At 47.6% G+C, this 26,295-nt stretch overlaps 1 protein-coding gene across 1 annotated transcript in view; it reads left to right on the top strand.

Moving 5' to 3' along the window:
* The window catches only part of LOC149352445 (soluble guanylate cyclase 88E-like), a 204,853-nt gene that overhangs the window by 174,690 nt on the left and 3,868 nt on the right, over nucleotides 1-26,295 (top strand). Inside the window, exons 8-10 of the mRNA XM_089581618.1 lie at nucleotides 8,717-8,863; nucleotides 9,259-9,415; nucleotides 24,994-25,103. Of these exons, the coding sequence (XP_089437744.1) occupies nucleotides 8,717-8,863; nucleotides 9,259-9,415; nucleotides 24,994-25,103 (414 nt within the window). The remainder of the gene's footprint in view (nucleotides 1-8,716; nucleotides 8,864-9,258; nucleotides 9,416-24,993; nucleotides 25,104-26,295) is intronic.

Here is a 26,295-nt window from a genome sequence, read left to right as displayed (position 1 = left end):
TGTCCAAAGCCCGCTACGAAGAGAGCCATACGGGCGGCGCCGCACGATTCAGAGGCCAAAGTTGCGCCAATGTCGGGCCGCTACTTGTCCTGTCGGAAACAAGGGACTGAGAAGGAGCCATTTTTCGTGTCGGTGTATAATTAATAGTTTGATTTTAGCAGGGTATATGTGCGATGTAGAAAAATAAGAGTTTATAAGAACTTACCATTTATATCTTTTAATTTCTGAGGACATGGTGCGGATTTATTACACACCGTTGTTCATGTCTCCTTTCTCTGCTGGCTGCAGTCCTTCAGCCTGCGTTCAGTCATAAACCACAGCAAATAAAATAGTACAGTTGTCTATAAAACTAACTATGCGCTTGGCGGCTAGTTTCATTAATGCACAGCTTCATGGCCGCCCTTTTTGCAATAGGATACTGAGCATGGCTGACTACTTGATAGGTGGTCCTTCCCTCTGCTAAGCTATGCTGAAATCTTCTAATCAAAGCTTGAGAAGTACGACGAAGTGCATCCTTGTGAAACGATATCTATCAGTCTCCAGCTTTTTTCAGTGCTTTTGCGTGTGTTATGCGGGGATGCCTTCCCCCGTCATACGGCGAGAGACCTGGATCCTTTTGGGCATCCGACTAGCTCGGCGGCTTCCTTCTCGAGCTAGTCGAGAAAGCGGTGCAGTCTTCTGAGCGACCGCGACAGCGAATACACCATTCAGTACTTCAGCGAGGCCAGCAGTGTAGATGGCTTTGAGACTTACCTCAGCCGGAAGACCAACAGAAGACTTTTAAGAGCTGGATCATCATCGAGTGAGTCCACTGTGAAACCAAATGGTCACACACTGGCACACACCATCCTCGTGCTTCGTCCTTTTAGTGCAGCCAACCGACAACAAGGCTGCTTAACAGGCGAGTCGTCTCTGTGCAGCTCGACGCCTTAGTGCCTAAACAAATTCAAGCTATGAGGAACGCCGTTGAAGGGTTCTGGAAATTTCTACTACCTGGGATTCTTTAACGTGCACTGCATCGCACTGTGCACGGACCTTTAGAATTTCCCCTCCATCGAAATTCGACCGCCGCGGCCGGGATCGAACCCGCGTCTTTCGGGTCAGCAGCCGAGCGCCATAACCACTAAGCCACCTTGGCGGCTAGTCCCACAAATGTTTGAAACTCGCCCAAGTTAGCAAGAGTGTGCTCCTGTTGTGCCGGAGCTCACAGCGCTGATTCCTGTAGCGCACAAGTTTTTAGGTGTCCGAACTATAACAGGCCCGATGACGCCTCGTCTAAAGATTGCCCGTGTGTAAAAGACGAGCGTGCCGTCTTAAAGCAAATGTTTCAGGACAACTCTACGCATCGCGAAGCTCCTGCGACTGTTCGAAAAAATCGTTGTCGCCACAAAAAGAATTCCAGAAAGACCTGCCAAAAGCAGCCACGCCGACACGCCCATAGCACCTCCTTCCCAACCCCCTCCCGCGCCACCACGTACAAGTGTGCCCTGTAAGCCACAATTGTCAAGGATGGTCTTACTTCGGGGTCATTTTCCAGCGCTTCCGCCATTACGTCCTACTGAGCCTCCTCAGCGTAAGCGCCCATCGTCGAGCTCAATAGTTGTTACAGACCGGCTACCAGAGCAAGAACGCAGAGCCCTTATGATCCTTACGATGGTGGTCAATGGCATTCGCCCTCTGCTCTAGGCCCTGCAATCCTCAACCACTCGAAGCGGTTTTCTGGTGATGGACCCCCTCGATACAGCGCTTCAAACCTCTAAAACAATGGCTGGACACCTTCCCACGTTTCGCGAGGAAGTCAGAGGCGCTGCGCTCTTAGAGTAACGCAAGAGGCCTGAAGTCACGAATCTCAAGTTTCCGGCAATATGTTTTCAAAAACCACTGCCCGATATCATCTGCGAGCCTAACTTACCCGGGGGCTTTCCGGGTAAGAGCCCTTCTTCGCCCCCACTTGCGGCGAGCGCAGCAAAGTTCTGGTCTACATCCACGCCGACTTGACATACTTTTCCCACCCCTTTAAACCCCACAATGACAATCAGTAAGTATGTTTTAGAGTCAAGAAAGGAACCATAGAGTTAACACTTATTGCAGCGTATGTCTTCCCCTCCTCTGAACTGAACTGCGAGAGGCTGAAGCACATCATGTAGGTATCCCGGGCTCCTTGGATTAGCGCAATTTCAACGTCCACCTCCCACGGTGGGGAACTCATACAATTAACGCCAGAGGAAGGAATCTGGCCTTATTTGCATCAGAAAATGAACTTTACTTAATGAATGACGGCAGACCGACGTACATACCTGCGAGGCGCTCCTACACCAGTTGTCTGGACCTGACGTTGGTTTCGCTGTTCTGCACCGGCTTGTCCGGTGGTTTCGTGATGTAAAGACCCTCGGGAGTGACCACATACCAAGTTACCTCGAGATTGCAGGTCTTCGGGCATCCGGCTGAGCTAAATATGTGCACATCGATTGGGCGGCATTTAAAACACATGGAGGATGCGTGCAAGGAAGCCCTCACTTCTAGTTTGGAGGATACGATAGCAACTGCAAGGAAGGCTGAAAGAGGCTACCTCACGTCAACTAGAATGCGCACTAAATTCGACATAGAATTAGACCACCTACGTGCTATACGGCGCCACGCAGAAAGACGATACAGACAGACCAAATGCTTTGGGGTTTCAGAGAAAGGCGGCGTATGCAGTTGAAAATCAAGCGATGCATAGACAGGCTAGCGAACCAGCGCTGGTAGTTTTTCTTTCAGTCTATGGATCCTCATAAGCCCATATGCCTGATATGGCTGTCGGTGCGGGGAATTCGAACGCTGCCACAACAAAGACAGCCTTTCTGTGCCTTAGCTGTACACAAAGGTCGTCACCAGATTGAAGTAGCTACTGGCTTCTGCAAGAGAATTGCGGTTGCAATGACTGCCTCGATTTCTTAGCGTTTTCCTCCTGCATCACGGGAATCAGCAATGAATGTTATCTTTTCACGTGAGGAAATCAATGCTGCCCTTGCGAAAATCAAGCGTTCGTCTTCACCAGGGCCGAATGGCATCACATATGCTGCTCTTTCCCACCTTTGCCGCGACGCGCAAGGAGAACTACTCAACCTTTATAACTAATCATGGCAAGACGATGTTGTTCCTCCCCAGTGGAAACCCAGTCGGCTGATACCATTACTAAAACCCGGAAATTCCCCGCTCTAGCTCACATCATACAGGCAGTTGCGTGGGGAAAATGATAGAAACAATGATTCTGACAAGTCTTGAGTGGTACCCTGAGCACTATAAAGTTTGCCCTAATGTCACGGCGGGTTTTCGGCGAGGTCACTCTTCTATTGACTACGTCATTGATCTTGTGTCCACAGTTCAGCAACAAAAACGCCAGAAGCGCATATGCGTGGCACTTTCCTTGATGTCACTGGTACTTGCGATAACGTAACACATGAAACCACCCTTGATGCGATAGAGGATGTTGGCATCAGTGGTCGGATGTTTAGGTGGACAAAAATCTACTTGACCAATAGGTCATTTTTTATCATGAGTGAAGCTGGCTCGACACCTGTGAATTACATCTACCCGGGGCGTGCCCCAGGGCAGAGTTCTCAGCCCTGCAGTGTTTATTCAGACACTTATAGCACTCCCAGAGAACCTACCTAAAAATTCAGGGGCACTTTGACTGTCTAAAGTGCGTAGAGGCGAAAGCGTTTACCGCACCACTTTGACTGCCCCTGTGGCACTGGTGACGTCACATCACCTATTACTAATTACAGTACTAATTACTAAGAGATGACAAATCACTAATTTATGGTGAATTACTGATTAATGACTGAATACTAATTAACGTGCTAATTAATGACGCTTAAGCTTCGCCTTTAGGAGTGGAACGTGACAGCGTGTTGTAGCGCTGCCGGGGAGTCCACGGAACCCCGCCACTCATTCGGCGCGATGCGTTGCCCTTTGAACGCAACGCTTTTTGAGGAAAGGAAATGGCGCAGTAATTCTCTGTCATCTCGGTCACCTGAACAGCACCGTAGAGGAAGGGAGGAAGTGGGAGCGAACGAAGACAAAGAGGGCCCGTAATGAAGAAAATGAAAATTGTATTTGAGGAATGGAAATTACTCAGTAACTGTCTCACATATCTCGGTGGACAGCCGTCAAAATTCAGGGGGGCACTTTTTTGACCTAAAGTGCGGTCACTGATGTGTGGTTAAGATGTTAAGCTTCGCCTCTAAGAGTGGAACGCGACAGCGTCTTGCAACGCTGCCAGGGAGTCCACAGAACACCATCGCCCATTCGGTCCTACGCCTCGCTCGTCGATAAATTGGTTTTTGAGGAAAGGAAATGTATCTGTCTCTCATTACTCGGTGGACACCTAAACCTCGCCGGAAGGGAAGGGAGGAGGATGGGAGTGAGCGAAGATACCGTATTCGCTAGACGCGCCTTTGTTCATTCCAAACCATCGAGCTGGCATGGCGGAGTTCCAGTCGAACGAATTTGTTTTTGCCTGTAAAGAAAGGAGGTCTTGGCCTGGCTCACTTGTTTCTGCGACAAATTGTGGCACGCTTTGTTTTTTTTACGGGATCAGAATGATATCTTTCTGCGCACAGTTATACAAGTAAGACTGTATAGACTTCTGCCTGGATTCGTAGTCTCGTCTGTTCAAAATATGTGCGGAAGGGTGACTGGATACCTGCATGAAGTTGTCTTATCGTATAGGCTGTTGAATGTACGTTTTTCCAAGCAGTACCTGTCAACCGTTACAAAGAAAAAACTCTACAGAGACCTTGTAGATGTCATGCTCCCTGTACCTTTGTACCGTTCTCCACATCGCGGTGGCCCAGGACAGGACGTCCTAAAAAGAGTGAAGAAAATGCCCATACTACCCTCCGCCAAATCGTTCTTTTTCAAGTTACATACAAACACCCTCCCAGTTAAGACCTGGCTTCACGATAAAGGACTCTTCATTCCCTGGAACACTGACTGCTTTTTATGCAAGAAACCCGAAACAATAGAACACGTATTTCTAGACTGCTGGGACCCGATCTTTCATTGGGATGTACTCCAAAGAACTTTAAAGAAACAGTTGCCCCTGGATCCGTACGGCATACGTTTCTTGCCTGTGAATAGCTCAGAGGAAATACCTTATGACCTCATTATGGTCCTGGGCCTCCACGCGGTGTGGAAAACACGAATGCAGTTCGAACACGCGGGCTTGGTTGTTCGCCCGGTTCGCGAACATTTCATTGAGAGCGTTGTGCGCTTAAGAAATGTGTACAACGCACTGCCTGATCCACCACAATGGATAACTGTACTAGATGGATTAGTGTCACCCAAAAAATGTTAAAGTCGTGTCGGCCGAAGTGTGGCCGCCATGTTATATTTCTTGTAACCTGTTGATTTGTACGTCAAAATCGGCAATAAAGGAAAAAAAAAACTGGCATGGCGGAGTGGATAGCATGCTCATCTCGCACGCCGAAGACCGTGGTTCGATTCCCAAGCTCGACCAGTTTTCTACTCGTTTTTATTTAATATATATGGCCTGACTAGAGAAGTTAATTAGGATAATTTGGTAATTATGCAATTAACTAAGCTCAGTCCCACTTGGAGTGTCACTATACGATCCCTTCAATTGGTTGCATGGTTACTAGACAAAGTACAACTGGCCCCGTTTGAAATTCGGGCACTGTGACGTCACGACCATTTGAACCAATTGAAAAGCGTGACATTTCTGTCGACAACTGCTGCTTACAACGATGAGACATTAAAGGCTTTCGCCTTAATACTGTCCACATCTGTATGTATGCCGACGACATCTGCATTTGAGCGTCCTCTTTGACGCGCCTCCAGGTGCGAGCAAGGCTTCAACGAGCTGCAACCATAACTTCTTCCTATCTGCAGGAGCAGTCTGAGTGTTTCAGCTGAGAAATGCGCGTTAGTAGCATTTACACGGAAATGTATGACTCCATATCCGGTAACTATCAACGGCCATCCAATGCCCTATTGTACTTCTCATCGTTTTTTAGGGATTATCATCGACCGGAATTTATCATGGAGTCCCCATTGCACCGTGTTAAAGAAAAAGCTAACATCGATCGCTCACCTTCTCAGGTCACTTACTCAGATTTCTGGCCGGAAAATCATGGTGCTCGTCCGTTCAGTCAATGCTGCAGCTGTGCATAGCACTGTTTGTATTTTTGCAGTAGAGTACGCCCGTTCTTTCGATCACGTGAAAGACAAATTTGTGTACCCTGCCGACTGTACAAGGTCAGGCTCTTCGCAAATGCCTGGGTCTTCCTCTCAGCGCATCAACAGTTGCAGCCATTGCTGTCTCCATAGACTACCCGCTTTCGACGTATATAGCCCTTATCACACGGTGGACCCACATATGTCATCTAACTAGGATTCCCCAGCATCGCCTTTTGTCAGTGCTGGTGTAGAGACCACACACTGTGTTTCTAAAGGTAATAGCAGCCCACCAGTCATCCATCAGATCGCAGTTCACCCCGGCAACACGGCCTTCGTCTGCGCTGTGGGGTCTGCGGAAGCCATGTGTGCGCCTTACAATTCCGGGAGCGAAGAAAAGCCACTATCCGCCGGCCCTTAAAACAGTTGACACTCTCCCTACTCCACACTGAGTGTAGTGACAGCGTTCATGCATATATAGATGGCTCGGTCTCATCCACCGCTTCAGCTTGAGCCGTGGTCATTACTGCGAGACAGGCCGGTATCAAGCAACTAATTCCGCATCGGACAACCTCTACTTGGTGGTAATTAGCCTCTCTTCGTGCAGCTGTAGTACATCGGTGCACAAACACCCCATAAATGGGCTGTTTTGCGATTCGAAAGCTGTCCTACAGTGCCTCAATTCTGCTTTACGCCATGGTGACCACAAGCAGCTCGTAGAGGAGATAAGACAACTACAGCGCCAGCCACTGGAAGAGGGTCATGGCATCACCTTGTAGTGGCTGCCAGGACACAGTGGCATTGTTGCAAACGACGCAGCTGACGCCGCAGCTTCATCGGTCCAGGACAGGGTCAACATTGTCCGGATACCACTGGCAAGAGCCGACGCAGCAAGACATCTGCGGGTACTTGGCCGAAAAGAGACACTAGCGTCATGGTCTACCCCTGGAAACTCGGCATTGCAGCGCCTCGATCCTTTACTTCAACTCAATCCACCATCCGGCCTCTCCCGCTGCGATGCTACGCTGTTGTGTCGCCTGCGGCTTGGAGTGGCGTTTACAAATGCCTACTCCCACTTAATCGCAATGACAGACTCTCATGCGTGTGAGAACTGCAGGGTACAATGAGACAATTGAACACCTACTTTATGACTGCCCTCGGTTTGAGTGTGAGCGTGTCCTCCTGGCTGCAGCGCTCCACCGCTTAGATTCTCGTCCATTTAAAGAGCCCAGGATTCTGGGTCCTTGGACTAAACCTTATCTCAGAGGAGAGCTGTGAAGGCGTTTTCGAAATTTTTGAAGGTCTCAGGATTGAGTTAAGGGTTGTAAACTTTCAGTGTGTGCCCTGTGTACCCTGTTATTGACGGCCTACGGACACGTGAAAAAGTGATCTTCCTTTTCTCTCTCCTCTTTTTATCTCTCTCTTCGTGCCCCTTCCCATGAGTTGGGCAGCATAATAGGCATCGCCTAGCTAAACTCTCTTACTTTCCGTTTATCTTTCTCTCCCTCTCTTTCTGTAATAAAAAAGAGCGTTTACAAGCACACTTTGCTGGATCACCGACACGTTACCCGTCTCGTTAGAAATGTCTTTGTGGTATGCACTATTTTTTTTTTAAATTATCTTATTGTGCCCTAGTTCGAGGCGCCACAACTATGTCTGATAATTAGGAGTTATTGAATTGCTAAAGAAGGCATTCCCAGCTGTTGAGGGTTACCATGGGAGACCGGAAAACTTGCCAACGTCAGCAGTTTCTCAGAGGCATGATCTGTTCAAAGCAAACCGGGTCTACGTATTTCGCTTGTTATATTATATATGTAGCAATCGTTTGTATTCTATCAATCCTAACGATCTTCCTACCGAATACCCCCCGAGAAAATATTGAAGCTTAGTCTCTGAAACAAGAACGAATTGCGGAAAAGAAAAGGTAAATTGCCAGCTTTCAGTTGTTCTCAACTGTAGTTTTTTAAGCATTAAGTTTGGTCTCTAATTAGTGCAAAATTTTAAAAAACATAAAAAGAATGAATTAGTGTTGACATAAAATAATTACTTTTTTTGTGAACATGTGTTTTTTCTCATGTACAAGCAAAGTTGAGTGTACGAGTCTTTTTAGTGATTTCGGGCCATATTAATGGACTGCTTTGAGTGTATCGTTTACTGGCTGTGTAGGTATTTTAATTTCTTTGCTGTAACACTTTTGTTTGCAGTAATTGATTTATTTTCTATAATACTCTGTTAAGCTGCAATTTATGTGTTGCGCACTTATGTATACTTACCGGGGAACTTTTAACCCGTCAGGCCTTAATGCCTTTTGTCACAGTTTCCTCCCTCGGCTACTAATGTTTAACTTCCTTTAGAAAATAGTAACGAACTTGAGACGTATACGAGCTTGTTGGTTTCTATCTCATGAACTGACGAATAGAACGCTGTGAGCTGCGGTGGTCTCTACCCGAGTGCCGCAAAGGCCATGAGTTAGGACCAGCCTTGGCTCCTATGTGAAGTTATCTTGCGCTCTCTGCCTTTTTTCACCGACCAGACGTTCGACAGCGTCACGGTGCTGTTCAGCGAGCTGGTCAACTTCCCGGCGGCGTGTCGGCACCTGAGTCCCATGCAAGTCGTGAGCTGGGTGAACGCAACGTTCTCTCTTTTCGACCTCATCACCGATCGCTACCAAGTCTTCAAGGTGCGCCTCCACGAAAATCTCTTGAAGAAATACGCTATGGTCGCGACTGATGACTATGTCGGAAATTATACGGGAAAAGAAAAGAACTGTAACTTGCGGGTACTGGACGCGAAAAACATTTCATGCTTTCTACCGTAGACAGACTAAAGGATGCGTATACCGGAATAAAAGACTGTAGTATAGCCAAAGTCTTTCTGGTATAATGTATGTCTCTACGGCTATACCTAAAGGTTTGCCAAATGGCCGCCGATTCCTTTTTGCATGGCTTGTATGATTAGTGCCGCCCTAGTAGCTTTCAGCGGCAGATCTTTTTTAAGCTTGACGACCGCGTAGATAGCATAGACTCCAGAAGAGTTCGGAATGGCGCTTCCTCAGGTTAAGCCGGCCTTTCGCAGGTGGAGACTGTTGGTCAAGTCTACATGCTCGTGAGCGGAGCTCCAGAGCGGCGAGAAGACCACGCCGAGCAGGTCTCGGCGGCGGCACTAGAAATGCTGTTCGCGTTCCAGGGGAAACGACAGCCCTTCGACGAGCAAGGGACATTCCTCAGAATAGGTGAGGCGTACGCGTAAGGTGTGACATGCACTTTTTCCTTCATCTCTTTGCAACCTGACGACAGAGTTGTGTTAGTTTGTGCGGTGGCCTCCTGGCTTCCCGTGTGCCAGCTGTTGTTCACTCGAGGCTGGAACAGGGGAAGTAAATTGCCGCTGCAGTCAAACCTAAGGTGGAAAATCTTCCCACCTATTATGGTTAGTCTCCTTTGCAGCTTTTTGCGTGGACATTGAAAGGCTGTAAGTCGATGTTCGATCGCCTGCTCTTCAAAGGATAATCTAAACAAGCAAATACACAATGATGCAAAAGTCGTAATGGTATAAAAAGCAAACAGAAGAACCATATGGCGAAAAAAGAAACGAAACTGGTTGCAAGTGTGGCGAAAATAAGCTTTTATAAACGATCTGAAAACCACATAACGATGTCAGCACGAACGAACCACATGACCAAATTATCTTTTGAATATGTGGCCCACGCCGTAGTCTGGGACTCGTTGTCTAAACTAAATTCTGCCCATAAAGGGGTTGTACTAAAGTAACATTGGCCGTCATTTTGGAGATCATGGCTACACGGCGAAAATCTTCGCATTGCATTTGTCTGATTTGCTTATCACAACTTGCTCCGACGTGCACCGTAAGCCATGCATGGTCCTTAATCGTCGCACCCATGGCGCACAGTTGTCCACACACTTGTCCAGAGGACTCGAATGGCGAGTTCTCTGTTACATTTCTTGCAGTCACCGGTGCCTGGTGATACAGCTTTTAAAGACATGAGGAGCTGAACACGACCCATGGGAACGTTGCACGACGAGGCCAGGTTTGAAGCCCTCTGCAACTCGTAAATGACACAAATGTAGTACTCCCCGATGCGCCGTTCAAGCGTTCTAGACAGGTATGTGGGCGACTGTACATGCAATCTATCTATAAAGCGTGGAGGCTCTACTATAAGCAAGAAATAAAACACGAACAAGACAGCTTAGCTACGAAGAGCAAAATGAGAATGCCTTAGCCAGGGGAACCTCAATACTAGCCGAGGGCCATTTCACTACGAAAGCGCGAGGACTCTTTTTCAGAAGTGCTATTCAACTTCGCTTGTATTTTCTCTCCTGGAGCTAATATGTTGATATTTTCGTGTTCCCATCTCAGTTTTCTTGTTCGCGTTTCACTCGTTTCCTGGCTACGTTCCCTGAGGATACTCGCGCATGTATAATATTTTGGGATATTAAAAACTGAAAATGAAAGAGACCTTGCTCGTCTCGAAAGTATTAACAGGCTTAGCCCAACTGGGAAGAAAAAATGAGGAGTACCGTCGAGCGGAAAAAATTTGCATTAAAAAGAAAAGAAAGGAAAGAAACATAACAGCAAATAAATATCGTTTTGGATTTCATCCCGTGGCGCATTTTCTCCTTCATGACAGGCCACAGTTTGGCCAGGCTACTGCCGCCGCTCGCTTGGAGCGAGCAGCACGCGACACGTAGCAGGCAGTGCCTGCGGAGCAGCTGACTGGAGTTATCAGTTCGATGAATCACAAAACACGGCAGACAGCGTTCTTTCGTGATGGGGTGTGCGTATACACTGCACTCAAGTTATAAAATATTGGACAGGGAGAAGAGACCTGTAGTGATCACTCTGTGGCTGCCCTGTGGTCGATTCCCGGTACGGCAGTCCTGGCAAATATATTGCGTCAGATTCGGGCCACTACTGACATGATTTACTGTGCACGTATTCGAGCAGAGCTCGTAGAACCGGCATCACTTGACAGGGGCTACCTGGAAGAAGGCAAAGTGCTTCATTTTGTCGCTCGTATGTTGTCGGACGGCAGGGCAAAGATAGTCGAGTGTAACTGTCAACTTAGAAATTTGTTGCAAATGTTAAAGCATGTTATACATGCCATAAATGTTGAAATAATTGTAGTGTTTAAGAGAATGTCTCAAGAGATTACCTCGTCTCGCCTTTCAGAGTCGCCCGTGCTTTGGTGTGGCAGTTACGTAGCTGCCAGGCCGCGCCATGGTGCTCTTTCAAGGATGTCCAGTACGTAGACGGAACCAAAACAGAGCTTCCTGAAGAGAGAACGTAGCGTAAACGGCAGATACGCGTTATGGTTCTTCTAGCACGCTGCCGCCCTGTTTCTGAGGGTAAAAACCCCCAGATCGTTGTGAAACAGGATACTTTGTGTCCTCGGAAAGCTTTTTTGGAGTTTTGTTGGAATAACATTGCGAAAAAAAAAAGGCCATCGAAATGGTGACCAGAAAAGAAAAAAGAGGTCAGCAGTGAAAAGACAGTCGAGTCGTTCCGCGCGAACGGCGTAATCAATAGGCCAACGCTTTTTCTATGTGACAATTTACATCAGGAGTTTAGTCGCTCTGGCACGAAATACGAATTCGTTTAGTCTGTAGAAATGAAATGAAATTTAAGCGCACACAAAAAACGCACACAAGAGGAGATACACACAGAACAAGCGCTGTAGAAAGTTTCATGGCTAAAAAAAAAAAATCTAATGTACCTCCACTCACCCCACGCTGCTGGCTATACAACTATCCCCGTCGATTTTCGCACCAGAAGAGGGCAAGAATTGTAGTTATGTTGTTACTGTTATGTTTGTTCTTAGAGAAAATATTTGTCATTTTAAAGTGTTGTGCTAAGCTCGAAACTAAACGCAAACATTTGCAGGAAGGAAAGAGTACCACAAGAGAAACCTTTGATCGTGGATTTAACGTAACCAAAAAGATCATTTTATGATCGCAAAATTAAAAAGCAAACAATTAATAAAAGCAAGAAAAACATCCCTGCCGGGCACTTGAGAAAAAGACGGTGCCGGCTAAACAAGCTGTAAGAAGTGTACGCTCGGCTCAAGGTAAAGGAAGCAAGGCTTGAGGCAAGGAAATCAGGCCAGAACAAGAGGCCTTCTTGGTCTCCACCCTACGATCGCCTATCTCTGGAAGCCAGAAACTTCGAGATGGGCGGCCCAGCTGTGTTTGGTCAGCGTGTAGAGAGAAAGATACATTAAAGGAGGCCTAAGAAACACTGCGGTTCTCTGCCTAGATCGAACGTATCGATATGCAGTGTTCTCTTCGATTTAGGTTTCTGTACCGGCAAAAAGTGAAAAAAAAAGAGACGGAGGAGAAGGTATTCTGTTTTGGCATTGAAAACAGTCGTTTTGTCACATAGGCGAGGTTTACAGGCGTCAAGAAAAAACTTACGTGAGCAAACATATCTATTTCTTGTTTTCGCTCTTAATAAAGCGTGCATGAGCCTTCTGAATATGGATCGCTGCGCCGAATCTATTAATAAGCAGTACTAATTGCAAAAAATGAGTTAGTTTTTTTCCCACACCATGGGTAAGGTTTTTGAGATTAACTTGGAAATATCACATAAAAATTGACACGCGAAAACATGAGTGGCTTTTGCGCGTTTACATGACGTAGTGATACCGCCGTCGCTGCTTTTTAGAGTAGAATTCGCTTCGACGAGCTGTCAGACTTTTTTTTTCCCAATGTAGGGGCCGGTATTTCTAGTGCCATGTGAAGTTTTAAAATATACTTACTTAATAAACGCATGTGTGGTACTGTCAGTCCCCAAAGTTTGCGGGATATGCTATGCGTGGCGGAGCGAACCAAAATTGCATTGCTGCTCCATCTGCCGTCACAAATCCTGCTTTTGAGGCTCACAGCACCCCTGGTGCGGCAGTACCGTGTGTGAGCCTCGACACCACGCTCTGTGACGGCAGATGGCGCAGCAATGTAATTTTGGTTCGCTCCGCCACGCATAGCATATCCCGCAAACTTTTGCGTCTAGTCCGGCGCACGCTGTTTCTGCGATGTTTCTGCGATGCCCTCAAAAATATCGAGGGGACAATCCCCCCTTACCATCATTCGATGCAATAAAATGGAAGTTAGGGATCGATGGCAAAGTCAATATCAGCGCTTCACCGTTACCACCATGCTAGTCAGTGCGGGCCATACGCTAGTGGAAGGGGCCGCGACTATATCGATCTGTAAGCACCTGTAAAAATGACGCAGTATTAGTGTGGGCCTAAATTACGCTTTCCTGATGTTGCTAGCCAACATATGCTGGTTGTTTAAACGGCATGCATCTCGTCGTTTCACGTGACGAAGTATGACGTGTTACAGACTTGCCGCAGAGTCATGCGAATGCCGCTACGCCAGATGGCATTTGTAATAGGAAGACATATAGCCTTGTGCAAGTGCTTCCTGTGCCAAGGGAGAAAAATTGTTTGCCGCCGTGGCAGTCACGAAAGCCCTAGGGGCCCATCCAATTCGAATGCCCAAAAGATCTAAATGCGGACTCCATGCACAGCATTAAAGGGCCACTTATGAGAACTCTATCAATATTTTTTTTTTCAGGAAAACTCGATAGTTAGCCATTTTGTGGCTTTGTTGTAGCTTTTCCAGCAAGATACTTTTATTCCTAAGAGATATCGATTAGAAGTGCAAAAACTTTTTTACCGCCGCTCTGATTGAAACATGGCACTCTCTCATGAAGACTACTGTAAAAGTGAAGTCAACTGACGTAAACGTGGACTCCGTGATCGCTGACGGCGAGTGGTGCAGCCTAGCAGCAGCCAAAATAACAACTACCGCCGGCCGAATGTTGAAGGCCTCTATCAGCCGTTGCTATCGTCGCTTCGCATATGTTTGCACCAGTGTTAGGTTGGATCCCGTTCCCGATCCCGACAACGCAGCTCTCGCAAAGAACTGCGGCCTGCACTTCAGCGACCTCAACCCCACACAGATGACGATGCGTTTTAGGGCTCAGGCAGCGGATCTCGGGCAGGAGAGAGGAGTCGGCAGCTTCGGCAGAGATCCAACCTAGTGGTGAGCAGCTTTCACCCGAGCCACCATCAAGGCTGATAAGTAGACACTGGTAGTTACGGACATATTTAAATTCTGTCTTGGTACGTTGACGAAGCGAAGACGTCGAGCGGTACGTTTGCTAATACGGAATCTCGTGCAACATTAGCTAGCCACAGGTGTTTTCGTCGTCGCACGTGAGTGCCGCAGCATGAACTTCGTCCAAGAAACACTTAGAGGGGCACTTGGAGTTCCTCTGCTGCTCCGCCCTTGTGAATCGAGGTGCGTCAAAAGCGAAACCACGCGTATACGCAAAGCGCATACTGGCCGCCTGTTGCGGCGCCAATTTTAGGTTTTCTTTGGCTTCCTGCATTCAAGTTGTCTTATTTTTTTCTTTCTCCCTCGTGTAATAAAAATGCACTAGTGGCTACTAAACAAAACTTATTTATGTCCGTCAATATCGATCAAACGCGTAACCCTCACGTATGTTTGTCAGCCTCAGAGATCGTGGTATCTTTTCGGCTATTTTGTCATCGAGTTTATACTTTTGGCGCCGATACTTTCATTTTAGTTCTTGTTCTTTTCTACGCTGTTTTCTACCTTGTTCTTGTTTTCAGCAAGAGTGGTGCTTTTTTTGTTGGGAGCTGGTATTCTATCGATACAAGTCAGCTTCAATTTCTCCTTAGTATTTTTTTAATGCTAGTGTGGCTATTAGAGAGAACGGCAGGAAGCGAGAGGAGCTTCAGGACGGTGCTCATTGGCGGGGCTCGCAGTCAAAGATGCGGTACGGCTGACTGGGTTTACACCTGTCACAAATCTAAGTCTTATAAGGTACCCTTGATGAAGGACATTTCGGGGACTAAAACGTGCCAGTAAACCGCAATACGCGGTGCTGTGATATCACGAAAACGCCGAGAGCGATGCTGATCGTGCCATTCCAATGGTTTTGTCTGCGGTGGATGGAGAGACGCTGTGAAGAGCAGTTATATCTTACAAAAATGGTTTGAAGAGTGGTCCGCTTCGCAAGGTATCGGGTCACTTGTAAGCTTGGACGTTACTGGTGTTGGAATGCGCAAGCGGTTTCTCTAGTACAAATTTGGTATTCTTAACCTTCCGTAGACCAACACTCGCGCTTATCAGTGTTGCCAGTTCAGCGTGTTATTAATCGGCACTGGTGCTCAAACACTGATTAACTAAAGTAGATACCGTTGCTCCCAATCAGCAGGCAAGATGTTAACTTATGTGCACAGTCAGGCAATGCCATCGGAATACCAGTGCCTAGAAGAGACGATGTAATGTGCGCTAGCGAGCGGTTGTTCTGTACCAACTTCCCCTGTGCTATAATAATGAGAACAGCCTGGCGATCTCCTCGTCGGTTTGATTTCGTGATAGGAGCGCCACGTGCCACGGGAGCTTGTGGCAGTTTTTGTTGGGCGCCCTGCAGTACGTGTCTGATAACTGCTCGCGAATCCTTCAATCCTTTGCTGCCAATGGCAAACTCCAGACGGCGAAATACGGCCAGCCTGAGCCGTACGCTTGTTTCGCAGCGCTTTGTGCTTTGCATCTTCGTTCAACGAATCCAAAATTACCCAGATAAGAATTATACTTACTTGCACTTCATGAAGGGGAACGAGTATGGGTTAGTGAGTGCTGGCGCTAGGCGCAGCCGGATGAAGCTGTAGTCACAGCAGACGAACCTTCATGCACTCCTTTTTTTTCTCTCGTTTTCGACAAATAGAAAACGAAACAGAGATGCAAAAGAAGCCTGCAGTACTTTATGCGCCCAACCCTTAGGTTAACTTTCGTACAAAAATCAAATTCGAAGCAAACTAAAGCCCAATAGCGCGAAAAAACAAGGACCAGAAAGCTCGCAAGGCTTACGAAGCGAAATCAGGAAGAAAGGTGAGCAGCGCAGCCTGCAAAAAAATAAAAAAAAACTCGCAGGCGCCTGCACCGGCTTTTTGCAGCCGCAAGTATTGAAACCGCATCCGGGCTTGAGGACACGCCATGACGTCACCAGTAAGGTGCGGCCCCGAGGGGCAAAAAGCTCGTTGTTACCACGGTATCTCTCGCCTTCGCAGTGTAGCCTTCTTGGTGTGCTTCTTACCACGTTCTCTGTCTGGCATTGTGGGTTTTTTGCGCAAAAGACACGACACAAAAGAACGAGGTAGACAGGACAAGCGCTTGCCTGCAGACCTAGAGATATAACTTGCGAGTATGTTTTTGCAGGCTAGTTTTTGCAGGCTAGTTGCAGGCCAACTAGCCTGCAAAAACATACTCGCAAGTTATATCTCTAGTTCTGCAGGCAAGCGCTTGTCCTGTCTCTCTCTGTCTGGCAGTTTTTCGGCATGATTTTTGCTACAAAGCGCCAGCTTAAAATGCATAGTCCCGTTTTATGCGGGAGAACGCATACTGGGACGCATTTTCGTTTGCCACTTCGGCGAACGTCGCGTTATATACTCGTCGAGGCTGCATGTTATGCAAACGTACGGAGCGATTAGTTTCTATGAAACGCAAAAGTGTGCCAGATTGCCACATCACGTTTCACGTGGCCAATGTTGTGAGCATTTATCACATTGCGGCTGGAGAACGCAAGTGCCCATCTAGTCATAGAAAATCCAGGGACTCTCCACTGGATGCGAGTCGGTTGCCTAATGCGCGCATTATTTCATTTCCCGCGTGAACCTGACGCAGTCCAAAACTTCATTTTGCGCGTTAACGTGACACATTCAAAATGGCAGCATCCCTTTCGAAGCTTTTCGAACTTGTCTATGGCTCGCGCCATGCATGACAGGATTCAGTTCACTCAGCTTCGCTACTCGCCACTAGAGCTATGCGGTTTCGCTTTTCCAGCTACAGCGCGGTTCAACGCTAATAATTTGACGGAATGGGCGCTCAGGCTCATAGCCTTGAGTACCCGCACAACGGGAGTTTCTGTTCTGGCGCCGCTGCAGGGACCCCGCCGTTTCGTTGCGCTCATGTGCTCATATCGCAGAAGGGCGGTTTATCGTGGCGCTTGTTACTAGCAACACGCTAGTGCGAATTTCGTCGAGGTGCGTGATTACCTTGTAAGCTTTGGCCCTAAAAAATAATAACCGTCCTGATGCCCCATGTCCAGAACCACGTGGAAGCAGGAAATGCTACTGAGGTTCTTTTCTCATCCCTTCATATCACCGCTATCCCTACATATGTTTTATTTCCTGCCATCCAATCCATCTCATCGGCTGCAGTTCATCTGTACCTTACGTCCTGAATGCTGCCATTGACTCGTCACCGCTCTGTACGGGGCTGCTGCTGCTTCGCCGAGAGCCCCGTCTGTCGCGTTCTCGCATCGTCTGCTTTACTTTCGTCAGACTCATTAGCGCCCTCCCAGTGGCAACAACAGTGTAGAGCCTCCTCTAATGCATAGTTCAATCGCGCCATTGTTCTTGCGGTTTTCTCGTTCATTACCGCCAAGTCCCGACATGCCCGGTGACCGTAATGGCAACAAAGCATTAGAAGAGGATCGGCGTCCGTCTGGAGCATTTACGGCACTTTCATCAACATCGTCATTGTCGTTCATTGTCACTGCGAAATCCGGGCTTTTTGTTTCGGCGTCTGAAGTGCTCTCAGTTTTCCACCAGCCGCATTCTCTCGTCCGCACGAATATTGGCTCTTGGTAAACTCAGCACAGCGATGGAATCGATAGAGATAAGGGCCGCCAGTGCGTCATTATTTTACTCTGTAACCCACGTATGAGAAACCGAGTGGACACGTGCATAACGCAGGGACGAAGCATTACGCCGTGGGGAAAAATAAAAAGCCTTTCCGAGCCATTCACAATACCTGCAAAAGAGCTTTTGCCACATTTTTACTGCCTATGCGGCGAAGGCCGCATAGGCAGAGAGAAGCACACAAACAGAGAAGCACACACAGAGAGAAGCACACAAACTCCCACACGCACTCGCCTACGTACGCACGCATGCATGCGAAATCCCGTAGGAATCGAAGTGTGGCGAGGCAGAAACATGTCATTTCATACGTCCAGACATTTGCACAGGTGAGAGTAGCCGCGATGTGTAACATTTTCTATATCAACCTCTCAGATGTGCTGGTCATTCTTTTGTGATAAATACAGAAGGAGCCATTCGGCGCGTAGCGCTGTTTCGAAACAATGCGCACTATAATGAAAAAAAAAATCGATTCCCAAAGATACGTTAGCCAGAAACAATTCTGTTTGCAGTTTGCGTTTCACAGAAATGCGGGTGGCGCAGCCGTACAGAGGAAAAATCAGAACTGGGCCGTGTATTTGCGTTTCGCCAGCACAAGTCGCATTTTACACAGGGTCGTGCCTTGGCGCACCGCTTTCAAGTCTAAACCTGATTCTTTTCATAAAAATGAGAGATAACAAGCGGAGAAGGCTATTCTGAAGCAGCAAACTCAAGTCGCTCCAATTTTTGTCCAAATAATGAATATCAAAAGAAACGAAATCGAAGTCCCGCTGAGATTTTAATGACGTTACGAAATTTCGTGAGCAAGTTTCTTTTTATCTGATTTTGAAACTTCTGCTTCTTTTGCGAAAAATAACTTTCTGCAAAAAATTTAAATCGTTCGCTGTGCCCTACGCTAGTGTTGGCGCTGCCAGAATGCGGATGCTTATTTGTTACCTTGACCACCACGTGCCGCAATAAACACTGCCAGCAGTTGTGAGAACTTTAGTGGAGGAATGTTCTAACTCGCTTTGAACTGTTGATCAGGCTCTTTTACGTGCAAAAAAAAAAATAAAATGTTGGCAAGTAAAGAGCTGCGCACACCAAATGGCACGTCACGACTAACAAACGTTTTGCGTTATCAGTGATATTCACATAAAAATGGAGCGCACGTGATCACACAGGGCGACGTGCTAAACTTAGGTAATTGATATAACTGAAGTGTCTTCTTGTACGAATCTTTTTTATATAGCTACATAAGATGGATTCACTAGCTCCCTCTTGTCCTTCTGACTTCTGATATTCTCGCGTTTATGCATGTTCTCCAGGGTCAGTAGAAGTGGAAATCTGTTCTTCATTTGCATGACTTTTCAAAGACTGATGGGCTTTCATTTTCTGCCGTCCTTACTTCTCTCGTTTAACTGCGGCCCCATTGATAATCTCTGCATCCCTTCATTTATTTCGTGTAATCAATGCATGCATTGCCGCTGTAGCTGTAAGTACCTATTCAAACGCAAGGAAGCAGCGATCAGTTTGAGTTCGGGTCAGTGCACGACGTTAAAGCTTTTTGTTGATAAGGTGCATCCGACTGGGCATATGTTCTAGACTTTTAAGAAAGTAACTGCGCATTATCGCTGTCGAAGAAGGATTTTATTGAGAAATCTTCAATCAGAAGCAGCTACAACAGGGCGTTTTGAAAAGCAGCCAGGGATGCATCCGAACGTCTTTCGATTAGAGCTTTTAGGAAGACAAACTGCTTCAGGCACCATATCTTACTTTGATCGCAGTATGGGAACCGCCCATAGGGCTTCCGCTTCAAAGGAGAGCCCTCATGCGTTCTCGCGAAGAGTGTCTCGAACGTAAGGTTTTCACTTGTCAGACCTTGGCGACGTCTTGCTCGCTCTTGAAGAATATACGCTGCCTTTGGACAGAGAGCGCGCACACGGCGCTTGAGGCACGATGCCGACCGAAGCGAACCGTGCGCTCGGCATGACGCTTTAATTCAATACTGTAAGATGCAACCCTGAACGCGACGCCTTTGCAGGAATATATTTGCTTAGCGTCGTTTGGGGCAATGAAGAGGCATTACTTTATTACTTGATTACCTTTTGGTTGACAATATTGCCATTATCAGTGCCCTAAAATTCAAACAGCAGCAGCCAAAGAGTGCCTTGTTATTATTGATCTCGTTAAGGCATTGCACAACGGCGCAGCAATTCGTACACTGTTGACCAGATTTACGCTAAACATGCTGCGTTTGCTCGGTCAAAGGCTACTGAATCCAATTTGATAGCAAGAACTATTTTTTTTTTTTTTGCTTGAAGGTTCAGCTGACCCAATCCATACGAGAGGCGTCGAGCTTTATCAACGTGACGGGTGTGAGTGAGGCGATTAACTTTGTTATGTTTTTTCATCGAAGCGTTGGTATTCATCAACCGTACTCTGATAGTATTTTTATTTGGCGGTAACTCGTAGAAGGCACATCGTTCGCCATGTGCTCCAGAGATTTTATTTCGCTTGTAGTGATAGTCGCTCTGCCTGTGCATCTCAGTAAGTGCCGCTTTTGTGGCTTCTCTTTCACGTAAAATGCGGCCCACAATTCTTTGTAGTTGCCCGAGCCATCGATGAAACCTTCTGCTAGAGCAAGTAGATATAAATGGTGCGCTTTACGCGGCACAATAAATTTGTGCGGTTTCGGGTGCCATCTTTATTGAGAAAATTTCATTGCTTTGAAAAAAATTGACGTCGTCTGCAAGGACCTACGCACTTCCATTCTTGTAGGTATTCACAGGAAGCCGGATATCTGGCGCCTGGGTCTGCCTTTCAAATCGCGCCTGGATAATATAGGTAACCCTGAATGGTCTGAGTAAGTCCTACAAGTTCAACGAAAAGCGAACGCGTAGCGGCGGCGGTGACAGCTGTTGACAATTAATTACGCTGAGGCTTACAACATGAATTTAAGAGGTTTGTATTGCAGAAGTGTAGGATGTTTGGCTAGCTGGTGACACATTATGAAAATAGTTTAGCGCAGACACACAGCGCAGGACGCATAGGGCAACACACACCACGAATGCTATTGCGTATCTGCTAATGGCCGTATCGATAGTGTTCGAAATGACGCATGTGCTAATGATAATGATAAATAGCACACACGTGATGGTAACGGATTATGTGTGTGGTAATGATATTACTCGTTTTAGTGCGATAACAGTACTAGACACATTTTCATATTTCGGGCATACGTTGTACCTCCCTGAAGCCTGCTTTGTGGCAGCTGGCGCACCTGCCCATCGGCCTGAGGGGAAACCTGCCAGGTGCGTACACACCTTCATCCTTCGTCAGTTAGTTTGCGCGAGCTCGTGGGCAGTAGCCGAATTCCTCCGTGCCCTTTATAGGAAACCAAGGCAGTGGAAGCGGTCACTGTGCGCAGTATAGATACTTTTGCACTGCGCTTAGGTGGACGGTGCAAATACAGCATTTACGCTGAAAAATAACGTTTCGTGCTCGCATTTTATCCCACATGGCCGCGGCTGCTGGCTCGATACTCACAGCAGGCACGCGTGTGTCACCGGCAAAGCTTCTCGCAATTTTGATTTAGAATCACGCTTTCTTCTTGAAGTTATTTTCCTTAAAGCAGGTTTTACGCTGTGCGGCTAGGAGCTCTGGTTTACGCTGCGTGTCCTGCAAAGCTGATGACATTGTGGCATGTGTACCGAAGATGTGTCACTGCGTATTCCACCTATCAGCATCCAGCGCGGTCTTTAATTTTCCTGCTTTCTTTGTTCGGTCGGTCGATTGTTTGTTTTATGTCCCGAAGCGACCTGGGATTGTTTAGCGTGCATTGAAATCGCACAATACACGGGTCTCTATAGCATTTCGCATTCATCTAAATGCGACTGCCACGGCCGCGATCGAACCCGCGTCTTTCGGGTCAGCAGCTGAGCAGCAAATACTATGCACTGAAACACCGCGGCGGCTCCTGCTTTCTTTAATTCGTTCATTCTCGGAATTTTCTCCTCATTATTTATTTATAACTTTCTACTGAGCTGTGAAAGAACTATAGATTTCATGCCGATCGCCATTATGGTCCACTTGTTCTTGTCCAAGCTTCTTCTGGCGTATCGACATTTTCGCTTTCTAGGCGTTTTTTTTTAGTTTTTCTACGTCCAGGGCGCCCTACACCAGCTGCACTATCGCCTATGAGCGCTTGCTTGCTTAATAGGCTCATGAATTTGTAGGAAAGGCACAAGCCTTGCAATCGTTACGTCGAAAGTTTGATCCCTGTCGGGACCAGCGGCACATGTTTTACGCTTATGAGTGTAATACCAGTGACCAGTAAGTAGCATTTTTTGGACGAGGTTCTGAAGCAATTTGCAGGGGATTGGCTAAAGGAAAGTTGGTGTCAACTTTAACTTTTTATTCCTGACAATGGGATCTGATACGCAAAGTACCGGTGCGGTCAAGTCAGTATTTCCGTTTCAGCCCTATATTTTGGTGTTATTATTTTTTTTTTTCAGTGTTCCCCACCTCTTGTGTAATGTCCCAGACGATGCTTAAAGGTATAGCAAATAATGATGAATGATGTGTCTTCTTCCGTATAAATAAATATTACTGGCTAAAGTATGGTCATATAATTTGCTGGATTCGTTTGATTATTTCAAAATGTAACAATTTAGCTCAGGTGGCGGTCGTCATGAAACCTCAAAAGAAAGGTTTGTGGGTTTATATATAGGTTTAACGTCGCATAGCGACTCCAGATATTAGGAACGCCGTAGTAAAGGGCTCTGGGTAATTTCGACCACCCGGTGTTCTTTAACGTGCACTGGTACCGCACAGTACACAGGCCTCTAGCGTTTCGCCTCTATCGAAATGTGACCGCCGCGGTCGGGATTGAACCCGCGTCTTTCGGGTCAGCTGCCGAGCACGAACACAGCTGAGCCACCGCGGCGGCTTCAAAAGAAGGAGATAGTGTTACGATTACCGAACAATTAATCGCACTCTAATAATTCACGCGAGATTTTGCCGAAAAGAAACGCATATTGCGGTATCTCATGACTGCTGAGAGCGGAAGCTGCTACGGGCCGGATGGCAAAGTCTAGAAGCAGCCGCCCTCAGACGGAGTGGGTTCAAACACACTGTTACCGTTTTAAGTTTCCTTTCAGTGTCACTGCAAATTATTAGAACGGAGCGGTATTAGGCAGGGGTGTCTTTAATCGGTTTTGAAGAGCTGCAGGCTTTTCTACTTGACGCTTTCCGTCTGTTTCCGGCCAAAAAAAGGGTTTCCGAGTTAAATTTCACGCAACGACAGATTGCGCCCGCCCTGGTCACTCAGTGCTTGCGTGGTTCGCCTGCTGAGCCCTCTATTACGGCGTCCCTCACACTCCACTTGCAGCCTCGCGCTGTTACCACACAACAGCGCGCACTACACACATGCACCACACAATTCAAACATTGTATATTGTTTACCCAATACTCACCCGCCGCGGTGGCTCAGTGGTTAAGGCGCTCGTCTACCGAGCTGGAGTGCCCGTGTTCGAACCCGACCGCGGTGGCCGCGTTTAGATGGCGGCGAAACGCAAAGGCGCCCGTATACTGTGCGGTGCTAGTGCACGTCAAAGATCCCCAGGTGGTCGAAATTATTCCGGAGACCTCCACTACGGCACCTGTCTCTCTCTTTCTTTTTTCACTGCCACCTTCCTCCCTTCCCTTATGGCGCGGTTCAGGTGTCCGCCGAGGTATGTGAGACAGATACTGCGCCATTTCCTTTCCTAAAAAAAAACAATTTTACCAAATTTCATTGTGCAAGAAGGCTGCCATTTTTGCGCATTTTTCATTGCGCAAGAAGGCCGCCGACAACACCTAGTTCATTTTATAAAAGCCGAGTTCTGTTTGCGCCGAACATTTTCGACCCTGAGCCTTTCATATTTGCCCGGCGAAGCAAACTGCATCACAGCCGTCTCGTCACTCTTCGTCCTTCCCAGCCACAGCACGAATGCGTTCCACTGTGAACTCCGCTCGTGCGATTCCGATCTCGCGAGGAATAATCGTGCCAGCGGCTTAAAGGGTCCCGATGGAAGTCTATAGCACGCGTGCAAACGCCCTCAAGCCGACGCGAAGGATCGCCCGGCTGTCCACATCCAGTGGCTGCGCGTTCCTGCTTGTTGACCCAAAAGCGGCTGCGACGCCTTCAGTCGCGGCGGCGCCCGGCGGGGTGCCCCACGTCGGCGCCGGTCACGCGCCGCGTCAGCCCTCCCGCCGGTCGCTGTCGTCGTCGCTGCGTGTGTCGGTGTCTCGGGATGGCAGGGCGTCAGCGCTATTTTCCTCCTGAGGCGGTCGGTGGTGCTCCGTGTGTGACCGAGCGCGCTGCTCAGTGACGCTGACAGTGCCTCTACCGCCCTGCTGCTGACAAATGGTGATCCCGCACCGGCCGAACGAATCTGGCGATGCATGCGGACCAAGTGCGCGCCTTTTGCCGCGTTGCAAATGCGGGGCATGGTTAGGCTTAACTTTTCTCGACTAGTACTGCATACTTGCTCGGCTTGAGACTATACAGAAACGTGTTTGCTCGATCGTGGCCGGTATATTTAAACCACTGGCCAAATAGGAGTCCCAGCCGCTTGGCCGTGTTTACTGAACAGCGTGTTAACAAAGCGCGCATATGCTATTGCATTATATCCCACTTTCGCAGTACTGAGCACCGTAACCTCTCTGACCGCCAAAGTTCCAGCACTTAACTTACTTTTGAGGTGCAACTAATGGAGAGAAGCGTGGTGTTACTGTGTTCATTATTATTTTGTTTCACATGTGAGGGTTGTCCAAAGGTCAGCACTTCTGCCTAACTTACAAGGCAGCGATCAGTTTTTTCTTACGGGAGGTTGCCTTTATTTTTCAATCATTGCCACGTTCGCGACCTGCACCCTTCACTTCTCTCCTCGGTACGTGCCTTGCTTCCATTTCGTCCTGTCCTACCATACGGTACAAAATGGACAGGCGACGCTCCATTCCGCAGAGCTCCGTCGAGCACGAGACGAACGGCTCGATATGTTGCGCTTAGACAAGTGCCGCCGCTTCTTCCGCGACAGGAGTGCACTCGGGACCCGTGGCAGCCGGCGTGGTGGGACTCAAGACACTGCGCTACTGCCTGTTCGGGGACACCGTCAACACCGCGGCGCGCATGCAGACACACGGAGAGGTAAGGTCGCACTACGCGTGGGAGGGCCGGGACCGCCCCAGGCCACTGGCCTTTGCTTGTAGGAGTAGCTCGCAAAAAATAAATGAATGTGATTACACCATTCACTCTCGCAAGCAGCCTGAAAAGCAATACAATGCGCTTGTTCCCTTCGCTCTGAGAGAAATAGACAGCAGCAATGGAGAGAAACGTAAAAAAAAAAAAAAAACTTTATCCTTCCGAGTATGAACTAGCTCAATGGCTAGCAAGACGCTGCGACAAGCGTAGAGGACGGTTTCGCCATGGAGAAAGACAATTGTTATAGCAGCGAAACAGCAGACTTGTGACAACAGAAGTTGCTTCTGTTCGCACTGTTGACGTTGGCCTGGGGACGTGCGCTCCGTGTTCGTTCTGCAACAAACATACCATTTCCTTCCGTGTCCACATCTGGTGCACTACGAGAACTAAAGTTGTATGTGTTGTATGTAGGCTCGCTTCTCGGGAAGCCGGTCAATTGACTTCGTTTCATGTGACATGGACACGCAATGAAAAGACGCAGTTATAGACTGGAATGAATGCAAGCTCTGAACGAAGCAGTGGAGAGAAACGAAAAAGTGATTTCTCTCAAAGTGCATGAACAATCTTATAAAACATATGACGCTTCTGAAACGACAAAATCTCTTTATGCGCGAAGCCTTGCCAAACAACTGAGCCACCAAAAACGAAAAGGCACTCGCCTGCAGTCGCTTAGGAATATAGCTCTCATGGGTCACGCAGGTATGTAATTCCGCGGCGTATTTAGTCTCTCAAGACGTTCTACGGCGAAAACTTAGAAAACCTCTAATTGGATTTTGGTTTTTCAGCTATACAAACTGAAAGATGATGCCGATGACTTCCACGCAGCGTGATGAAGCCGTTCCTCTGCGCTACAGCTGCCTTGGCATGGATGGCAGTATCGGATAGTCATTTTCCTCTGAACCAGGGTGGACCGTAAATTCTGCGAATAAACGTAACGCATCGTCTCGCGTTTAGTTCGTGACAGAATGTAGACCTTTATTAGCCAGAAGTGCGGCAAGAGTCACTGTTCAGGCAATGATGAAACATTCTGGAAAGCATAACATGAACGCAAAACAAATAAAGCTCAAGTTTGTTACGAAGTTGCTTTCTTTTTTTTTTTGTCGGTGAGTTCAGAACCACTGCCGTCGGACGACGGCTG

This window comes from Amblyomma mixtum, chromosome 3 (genome assembly GCF_055824585.1).
Source record: "Amblyomma mixtum isolate Tamu chromosome 3, ASM5582458v1, whole genome shotgun sequence".
NCBI classification, from domain to species: Eukaryota; Metazoa; Arthropoda; class Arachnida; order Ixodida; family Ixodidae; genus Amblyomma; species Amblyomma mixtum.
The sequence above is the reverse complement of the archived record's forward strand: the minus strand, read 5'-3'. Positions and strand labels throughout refer to the sequence as shown.